Source organism: Seriola lalandi, unplaced genomic scaffold (genome assembly GCF_002814215.2).
Source record: "Seriola lalandi dorsalis isolate HSWRI2012SDOR001 ecotype SW California unplaced genomic scaffold, Sedor1 jcf7180002054748, whole genome shotgun sequence".
NCBI lineage: Eukaryota > Metazoa > Chordata > Actinopteri > Carangiformes > Carangidae > Seriola > Seriola lalandi.
In genome coordinates, this window is record NW_019525301.1 from 5,905,378 (window position 1) to 5,915,011 (window position 9,634).

Sequence of the window (9,634 nt, forward strand, 5' to 3'; positions counted from 1 at the left end):
GGGGGGCAGAGTGACAGAACAGAAGTAAAGAGAACATAGCACTGCAAGTTAATAATTATAATAATAACAACTAGAATTATTGCTAATAATTGCTGTGGAACGTCTTGAGCAATGGCTAAAAAGTGTTTTCTGAGGTCATCATGACCCTGACCTTTTACCTTTAGCTACCAAAATCTAAGCAGTTCTATGCAGATTCACAATGCCAAAACTGTGTTTTGTGAGGTCACCACGCCTGTGACCTTTGACTCCCAAAATCTAATCAGTTCATCCTTGAGTCCAAGCGAATGTTTATGCAAAATTTGAAGAAGTTCTTACTGAGATATCATGTTCACGAGAACAGGATGGATGGACAGACAGACACTGAAAACAATGTGTCTCCTGGCAGGGAGGCATGAAAATATCTAGTGTTGTCTGTGGTTCTCTGCCTCCTCCACTCAGACTAGTTTCAGGTTACATCCCTGTTTATCCAGAGTCGTATAAAATATTAACCATGTTGGGTCTGAGCTCTGCCTCATGAGCTAGACACCATAAATGTTGGATCTTCAGTTGTCTATCAATTTATCATAAATTAAGAAAATATTAATATTAAAAATATTAAAATAAAATAATAATTTTAAAATGAATTGAAGTCCTCGAGGGCACCAGCCTAAACTAATAGGCAAAATAGCCAATATTGTTTCAGTCTCAAATTATAACTATTACTCTGGAACTCTGATTAATACAAGACAAGACGACCACAGTACGTCAGGCTTGGTAACTGTGTCTCAGGGACAGTGATGAGCAGCACTGGGGCTCCACAGGGGACTCTTCTGGCTCCATTCCTGTTTCCCCTGTATACAACCGACTTTAAATACAAGTCTGAGTCCTGCCACATCCAGAAATACTCAGATGACACAGCTATTGTGGTGCGTATCAGGAATGGGCAGGAAAAGGAGTACAGGGATCTGATGATGGCCTTCAGTGAAAGGAGCAACAAGAACTGCCTCCTTCTGAACACCTCCAAGACCAAGGAGATGGTAATTTCAGAATGGTGGCATGTTTGGAACTTTTTGACCTGTACATCTTTTGGGATGTTGTTGATCCTTTGGAAAGTTGAGTTTGTAAACAGTTGCAGAAAGGACTTGAAAGACCAATTCGGCCTTTGAAAACTGATTTCTGCTGCTGAAGCAGCTCAACAGCAACTAGACTGTGAATAAGAATCATCGTCCTGTTTATTTTCGGCCCCATGTCAGAGGAAAAAATCAGGGAACCATGGACAAGGAAGGCCTCTTTCCCTCGCAGTTGAAATTAGGAGCAAACTTCTAGGTTGAAGCAGTGAAGTATGCTGGTGCAGGTAGACCAAGGCAGAGGTGCAGATGCCATTGTAATTAACCAAGTGGCCAAGCCATTAGTTTGATAGTTTAATATGTTTGTTAACATGTTATTTAGCAAAGTGCTCACCATGATTTGAGCACCATCACTTTCATGAGGGCACACAAATGAATTTCACATTTCTACTGCACACACTCTAGCCACCACCCATATCCTCCACATTCCTACTATTTCATGCAAGGTATGTGCATCACACTAGTTCCTGCATGGCTCCAGAACCATCAGATATAAATATAATTTACTGGAGATGACACTGAATGGTGGCAGTCTTTGGCACTAAAGGAAGTTCTTATACCACAGAGTTGTCATCTAGATGTTATCATCCGTCATCTCCAACAGGCCAGACCTGTTGTACACCAAGCTGAAACCAGAAACCACCATCTGCTAGTGTCAGCTGGAAGAAGCAGACAGTCACGCAAACCACAAAGCTCAGTTCTGCTGCTAGAAATCTAACAATGATGGATTGATAGTGTGTCTACTATCACAAAGCTGTCAAAGACCATTTAGAAATGATGCTGTCATAATGTCATTGTACACACACACACACACACACACACACAGTGCACCTGCACAGTCTATCAGCACTCACTGTCTGCTTTTACTCATGCATGTTGACTTTCATACAGAAGTGACACATATTATATGGTTCATTTGAAAGTGTTAAAAGTGTTGGTTACATAATGCCATCAGGTGCAGGTACCAATTGTACCAGTTAAAGGTGACTTGTGCAACGTTGGGTAACACTAGCATTTTACCACTCCAGTAAACAGGTCTTACAGGTTTTTATGGCTGCACACTTGTGAGTGCTCAGTATAGATCAGTATGAGGTCCTGTTTTGGGATTGTAAAAGTATCATTGCTTGCTCCTTTCTTTTCTTTTTCTGTGCTTTCATTTGCTTTCATTAAAGCCAGTTCACAACAACAATCTGTCTAGATTTATAATAAAGTTGATCATTATTATTATGATCTGTTGTCCACAGTGTGCTATCCGTCCACTTCAGTTATTTAGTTCTCATGCCTGTTCAGTCCTGTAACCTTACCGTTCTGACTAGACTACCTATGTTATTCACACCACAGTCACATCACACATGGATACTAATGAATTTAGGATTAAGCAAGACCAGTTGAAAACCTAGTATATGGTTGGACTGCTAATGGTCAATGCGTGAAAGTTTGTCAGTTTCAGCTCTTTATCTGTTTGCTTCTCTCCTCCTCTCTCTGCTCACGTATACAGTATTTCAATACAGATGAATCCATTACAAAGTTGTTCTCATTTACATGTTTACATGTCTATCTTTCTTACTTTGTCACTTTGTCTGGGATCCACAACAGTTTTCAACTACTGTATTACCTCAAAAAGTGGGTGAGGCCTTTATTTACCTCACCTTCAGAAGGTAACAGACTTTTATTAAAGGCAGGTCTTTATGTCTAACTCCCTCTGTTTGGGTTGATATGTAGGATTGGTCAGAGCGGTACTGTAGTACAAAGCCTTGATTTTAGTCACTCACATCTGTTGTGTTAAAGTTACTGTAAACATGTTAATAAAAACACTTCCTGTAATTGTTTCAAATTAAAAAGCCGCATTTCAGTTGACAGAAACCCTTTATTTCTTAACAGGGCTTTTATTTCTGTGCTGCAGTAAGAGTATTGCTCCTTGGATTCCCTGCAATTCCCAAGTGGCCGGGAGACCAGAATGGCTGGGTGACTGCCTGTAACAAGAGGTGTAGCCATAAGCCCCCAGTTGGCATCCATAGACAGTCCGGTCATGTACCAGGTTTATACCCAGTCTATTTGAAAATAAGTGTCTATAGCAGCTGAAAACACCCCCCTAATAGAACCTTTTTGTGCCAGAAACTCCAACTCAGTGACAAGCCACTCGGCTGACCAGTGGTGGAAATATGATCAAACAGCCAGCCACTCAGTCAGTCAACCAGTCGGTCAGTCATACTGACAATACCACATCTTCCCCGAGTCCCAAGTAGCCACAAAAACAAATTACTCAACTTATCAATGGGAGTCTTTATTTACAGAAATTAGTAAATTATAACTTCAGGGTGGACATAGGCCAAAATAACAAACAAAATAAGTCTACCTGAAAACAAAACATAACTTGCCTGCAGATAACCAAAACTGAAATACATCAACTAAGCTCCCTATCTAACAAAAACAGGAGAAAATGTGTTGAGAAAGAAAAAAGTGTGGCTGTGAGTGGTGAAAGAAGTGGTTCTCCCCTTACCTGCTCGGTCGCCCCATCATGCTCTTTAAATCCTGGTGTCCAGAACAGGAGCCAATCAGCTGCCACCATGAAAGCTGCACCCCATCACCGTCTGGTCCTGACACATACATTTGCATACATCACGATCACGCCACCTGTCAAAACTCAAAAAGAACACATACAACAAAATAATACTATACGAGTCACAGTCACACATTCAGCCAGTCAGTCAGTCAGTCAGCCACTAAGTCAGTCAGTCAGTCAACCAGTCAGTCACTCACAGTCAGTCAGTCAACCAGTCAGTCACTCAGTCAGTTAGTCAGTCACTCAGTCAGCCAGCCAGTCACTCAGTCAGTCAGTCAGTTAGCTAGTCAGTCAGTGACTCAGTCAGTCAGTGAACTCAGTCAGCCAGTCAGTCACACATTCAGTCAGTGATTCAGTCAGGCAGTCAGTCAGTCAGTCAACTAGTCAGTCAGTCAGCCACCAAATCACTCAGGGACATTTGTAACGTTGCAGTCCATCCAAAAAAAATAGATTTGTTCAAATGAAAAGCAAACGCCTGAATAAAACGAAAAACTATAACAAGCATCTTCTCTCTCTTTACTGAATTTCATATGTGAGGATTAGAAGGCTCATGTGAGAAGGAACCGAAAATTTATTAGCAACAAGTGCCATTCTATCTTAGAAAATGGACAGAGAATGAACAGTGTCATGTTCCTGCTCTTCAAAGAGAAACCTTTGTGCAAAAATAAACAGTACAACAAAGACAGAAACTCAGAGGGCGAGTAAACAGCTGAGTGATAAGAGAAATGAGGAAGAGATTTGTTTCAAAATAATTTTCATATATAAGACATCTGTAAAAAAGTCATTGATTCACTATTTTATTTGTTTTCCTAAAATATCAGCTCATGATAGCTGAAACATGATTTTAGTGGTTATGGATAGTGTTCATGGTTGCGTCACCACTGAAGCAGGTGCAACATCTCCAGGTCAATTCCCTTCCATGTTTTCTGTTTCTAGTTTTTTCAGTCTCATAAAGGCAAAGGATTTTCTGTAACCTCTTGTAATTTGACATTGCCCTCGAAAAATGAAGAGTTTAGCTTTGGAGGAGCACTGCCGACAAGAGGTGGGTAATAATTGTCTAACTGTGACTTCAACACACAATTACACTGCATTTTCAAATCTTCCACCCTTCAGGATGGTTACACATACACAAGTAAGATTCCAGTGTACAGCTTTTAAAAAATCAATGCTGAAACAGGAAGTTAATATGTGTCTAAATGAATTTATTCTCCAAAACAACATGCATCAACAAATATCATCTATGATATGATAGTTACTCCACATATATAAACATTTATGAGTCCAAACTGGATGAATCACATTAAAACAATCACACAAACATCATGCAACCAACTTGTGACTGATGATGATCACTGTTTGTACAGATGATGAATATATATATGAATTACTTTTTACTCAAACATTGCGTAAACACACTTTATACACTTTATAAGTGATACCAATAGACATGTAGTGCACATTGTTACTGTATTAATGTGAAGTAACATCACCTACATTTTTCCTCTCTGTTCTGTCTTTGTCCTTTACATTGAATTTACCAGTATAAAATTTAAGTGAGGATGAAACTTTCACCCATTTAGAATAACAAGACAGTAATATAAAAGTTAGAAAAAAGTCTATAATATTTCCAGTGCAACAATACAGTCATTAAAGCCCATATACCAAAACAAACTCCATAGTGACAGATGAGGATGAGTTAGTTCTGCTTCGTAAAGAAACTTCAAAACAAACTGCAGAATTCTGTACAACTGTAAAAGTTTGCTTTTCAGCCTTTAGGTTCTCACAGAAACTCACAAGCATCCAGAATCATGTACATTATAGTTACTGTGCACATAGTAATGTTTGGCAAGCAAAAGCACAAACAACACAACAATAATATTGGTTCATAAAACCTACTAGAGCCAAAAACACTGGCTTACATTTTCTGCAACACCTTCCTTCTGAGAGGAAGTTAGTGTCTTAAACATCTAGGGCAGCGTGGTTTCTTTCCAGACAGGCCACAAAGGTCATTTGTAGTTTCTCAACTCCCACTCTGACTGGCTGTTTGGTTTCTACCCACTCTGTTGCTGATGCCTCACATGCCCATGCCAATCTCCTCAATCTTCCAGCCGCTGGAGTTCTTTCCAAATTTGTATACGAGCCTACGGCCGTCGACACGCTCCAGGATCTCCCTCTTGTAGTAATACCTGAGGGTGGAGGAGGGTTGGTTAGTCCAGGTTTAAGACACAAAGACACTTGTTAATAGATGAAAATGTTATAATATTCCAGATCAGGGTTAAAAGGACACGTCATGCCACACTTAAACAGTCATAGCGTATTACTCTGCCTGTCAGAACAGTTGTCTAATGTCTTCTGTGACTCTGGAGGAGCTTTGTAAACCAAGTGAGTGAAGTTAACCCTGATGACATCGCTATGGCATCATCAGCTTTAACTTGGCTAGAAGACTTAAATAAAAAAACCTGTGTTAAAAACTGGGGATGTGTTCATCAGGCAGGAGGGTCTGATGAAAAGCAAGGTCAAGTTGTGTCCTGAGAAATACAGGAACCACCATTTTGGAGGTTGACACATCCTAAGAACATGCCTGGAAATCCAAGACCGGATCACCAGAGTGGCCCTTTAAATTTGTTATATAAGGTGGAGCTATACTGTCTGAGATGGTTGTCTATGTTGGAACATCATGTTTATAAAGAACCCAGTTTACTGGTTTGTGTTTTAATGTTTACCCATGTTTAACCATATGCCTGTTCTAAACCACTTCTCTATAAATGGTGCATCAGATGAAATTCTTAGTTGCTACATGAACTCACCTCATAGCACGGCTGAGTTTCTCATATGTCATGCTGCTGTTCTTCTTCTTCTGACCCCACATCTGAGCCACGGCCTCGGACTTGAGGAACTTAAAGACACCCTCGCGGCGATCCTCCCATTTCATCAGGCCCTGGTTCCTCTCTGGGTGGATCAAAATGTCTCTTATGAACTCCCATAGGTGAGTGCCACGAGGTGCTACAGACAAACAGTGGGGCACAATCAGCTAAATGTGTGTTTGTGTGTGCATGGATGTATAAGCATAAGCATGCAAGTCAAACAGCATGTACATCTGCAGCCTGATAAAGATGCAAAATGGATGCAAAGTAGAATCAGTAAAACAGATCAGCAGTGCTGGAGTACAGATGTCTTTTGAACAGTGTTTTACATGATGCAGAATACAGTGTGCTGGTTCTCCAGACATGGCCTCACCGTGTTTGTTTTTCTTTGGATTGTCATAAATGCTACTGCCATGCTCTCTGCTGACTTTAGGAGGTCGCCCCCGTGGACGCTTAAGCCGAGACTCTCCTTTCTCAGTTTTGATGTGGGCCTCTGTCAACACAACAGTTAATTATCAGATGTTTACTTAAACTCATTGACACTGCTGAGGCTGTGGAATTACCCTAACCCTTACAAACAATGAGTTTTTCTGCTTACTCACTTGAAATCAGAGGGTAGGAGAACTCTGGGTCTGATTCACCACTGCCGGATTCTGGTGAGCTGAGGCTTGAGAAGCCAAACATGCCACCTGCACACATAAGAGATATGGTTCAGATACATATGGAAACCTGAAAGGTAGAAGAGGTAAACATGAAAACATGTTAAATACTGACTGTTTGAGGAGGAGCTGTACTCGCTGTCAGACTGATTATCAGACAGGTACCCAGGGTCTCCAAGAGGTGTCATGGGCTCCATGGTCAGACTGGTCAGATCATAATCATCACTGTAGTCAAATTCCTTCTTATTGACGTCTCCTTCGGCTGCTGGTAGTAAGTAGCAGTATTAGTCACATCATTTCCACACAGTATCCAGTTTATGCTGGTATCTAGCACCTCTATACAATATGTACCTTGGCCAATTCTAATGGTGCTGAGCAAAGGGAAGTCTAGGTTGCCCAGGAACTTGTCCAGGAGGTGGCAGGTCTCATTGAGCTCTGGGCCTGACAGGCTCTGTAGCTCTGGGAAGAAAAAGGAGATGAAAATGAGATGAAATGTAGTCCACAAACTTCATTCTTCCAAGAGAAAAGCAAAGCATGTATGGAACTACATTGATGGCTTCTGCAAACACAGGTCAAATATTTGTTTTTATTCACATATAACTGGCAATCCTAATACAGGCCACTTTTATTTTGGTGTGCTTCGTGAATATTGGCGTACAGTCACTTTTTCATCATTGACATAGTTACTAAAACCTTTATTATTTAAATAACAAGATCTATGTATGGATGTATTTCAGCTCTGAAAATTTAAATTATGCCACATGACAGATGTAGTTTTACCATATTTGGTCTTATGTTCCTGCAAACTCTGGTTGAGATGTGGGCCGAGCTGTGGGCCGAAGATCCCTATCATCTGGTCACGGTTCATCTGGCAGAGGGCGGGTCCATCCATAGCACAGTACGCCAGACTCAGGGTGCTCGCATCGAACTTGGTGCTCTCTGCGTGGTCGCTTATCCACTCCAGAACGTTGTCTGCTGTCCAGCTGTGAGGGCTGATCTGCCTGTACCACTGACCTGCAGAGAAAGATTTAGGAAGCTTTAAATGATGACGAGACACAGATTTAGAAATGGTAAATTTTCATATGAAAACTATTACGTCTTCCAAGCCATACAACAACATGTCAACACTTGTTTCTTAAATTTCCACATCTATGTGTATGTGTAATGGTGACTGATATCACTCTGGATTTGTGTCTTTCAGGTCACACAAACAAAGCCTGAGCTGTTCTAACGATGAGGTGGCAGCAGTCTTCTGTTTGACAGTTATGATGAGTTAAACATTAGCTGCCTGGTGAATGATTAAGCCAACACCATCTAGGCCAAAGCAAAGTTCAGTGAGCTAATGGTCTTATTGGCTGAAGTTTGAAAATGAAGGATTGTGTTTACTATGGGATTAGTCTGAGCTGAAACTGCCCACGAAACTCAGGCTAGACTATAATGGTTAACTAGCCTTCACAGCCCAGGGATGAAATCATTTGAATTTCTCTTGGTGTTACAGAGCACACATTTACTCACAACAATGACAGACAGAAATGAGTGGTCCACTTACTGTTGATATTGGTGTTGTATGCAGGACTGCTGATCTGCAGAGTATTAATGCTGGGCAGCACCCTGGGCTGCTGCAGCAGGACATCGGGGATGCCAGTTTGATACATGGTGAGGTTGGCATGAGTCAGGACGCTGCTGAGGCACGGTGATGACATGGAGACACTGACAAACATAAAAGAGGAAACTTGTTTACACACCAGTTCAAATATAAACAAACAGCCCCCCAGCTGCATTTAATTCAAAGGGAAGTTATAGCTAATAAACACATCCAGCTTTGTAATGTAACACACAACCACTCTAACATTCAGGTAAATAGTTACTTAATGAGCTTTACCTGAGCACAAGCCACAGTATGATGCAGAGGAGTGATGCTCCAAGACAGTCCGCAGTGTGAGTGTGTGTTGTGAAATTTCCACTGTTCAAGTATCAGTGATCTTTTCTTCCACCTGTGGAGCTTTATATTCCTGTAAAGGAGTAGAGGACGGACTCAGGTGAGTTCAGGGGAATTCCACCTGGAACTGGCCACACCTCCAGCCCACTTCCTCCTCCTCCCCCTTTGCTTTCCTGAGAACTTGATCAACAAAACAAACCTGCCCTGCTATTCTCTCAAAGTAGTGTTTCGATATCTACCAAACCATCAACTTGGGCTAGTTTATAGTTGTATTTATATTGACTGGCTTAACTTTCATATGTTTACGATCTTTAGTAGAAGTTTGTCAAACCCGCAGTTCTATGTCCTACAGTAAAAGCTGAAATATATTTGCACCTTTCTGCCCCCCCAAAAAATACATATATATATTTTGGGGTTTCATATTTCTTTTGTCATTGTCTCAAACATTTTTTTTTGGCATCTGTCAGTGACTAAAGCAAAGTAAGAATTTCATTGTAGAAACT

General features: G+C 40.9%; 1 protein-coding gene across 3 annotated transcripts; it reads right to left on the bottom strand.

Annotated features, from left to right (window-relative positions):
- Window positions 1-4,850: 4,850 nt before the first annotated feature.
- On the bottom strand, window positions 4,851-9,224 carry elf3 (E74-like factor 3 (ets domain transcription factor, epithelial-specific)). Of its 3 annotated transcripts, none has more exons than XM_023424626.2 (9): window positions 9,075-9,224; window positions 8,742-8,902; window positions 7,973-8,206; window positions 7,544-7,651; window positions 7,308-7,454; window positions 7,136-7,222; window positions 6,907-7,026; window positions 6,477-6,672; window positions 4,851-5,855 (listed from the first exon to the last, which is right to left on the bottom strand). In XM_023424626.2, the coding sequence occupies exons 2-9, from the start codon at window positions 8,893-8,895 to the stop codon at window positions 5,744-5,746; spliced, it is 1,158 nt and encodes a 385-aa protein (XP_023280394.1). In that variant the 5' UTR covers window positions 8,896-8,902; window positions 9,075-9,224; the 3' UTR covers window positions 4,851-5,743. The 3 variants fall into 3 exon arrangements, with proteins under 3 accessions (XP_023280394.1, XP_087035022.1, XP_023280393.1); XM_087178896.1 differs by having other exon boundaries at window positions 6,477-6,618; window positions 7,308-7,457; XM_023424625.2 differs by having other exon boundaries at window positions 7,308-7,457.
- Window positions 9,225-9,634: the final 410 nt, after the last annotated feature.

Coding starts and splice junctions, on each gene's coding strand:
- elf3 (XM_023424625.2), bottom strand. CDS start 8,895: ATGTCATCACCGTGCCTCAGCAGCGTCCTGACTCATGCCAACCTCACC. Junction 7,458..7,543: donor CACCATTAGAATTGGCCAAG/GTACATATTGTA, acceptor ACTTACTACCAG/CAGCCGAAGGAGACGTCAAT. Junction 7,223..7,307: donor GTACAGCTCCTCCTCAAACA/GTCAGTATTTAA, acceptor TTATGTGTGCAG/GTGGCATGTTTGGCTTCTCA.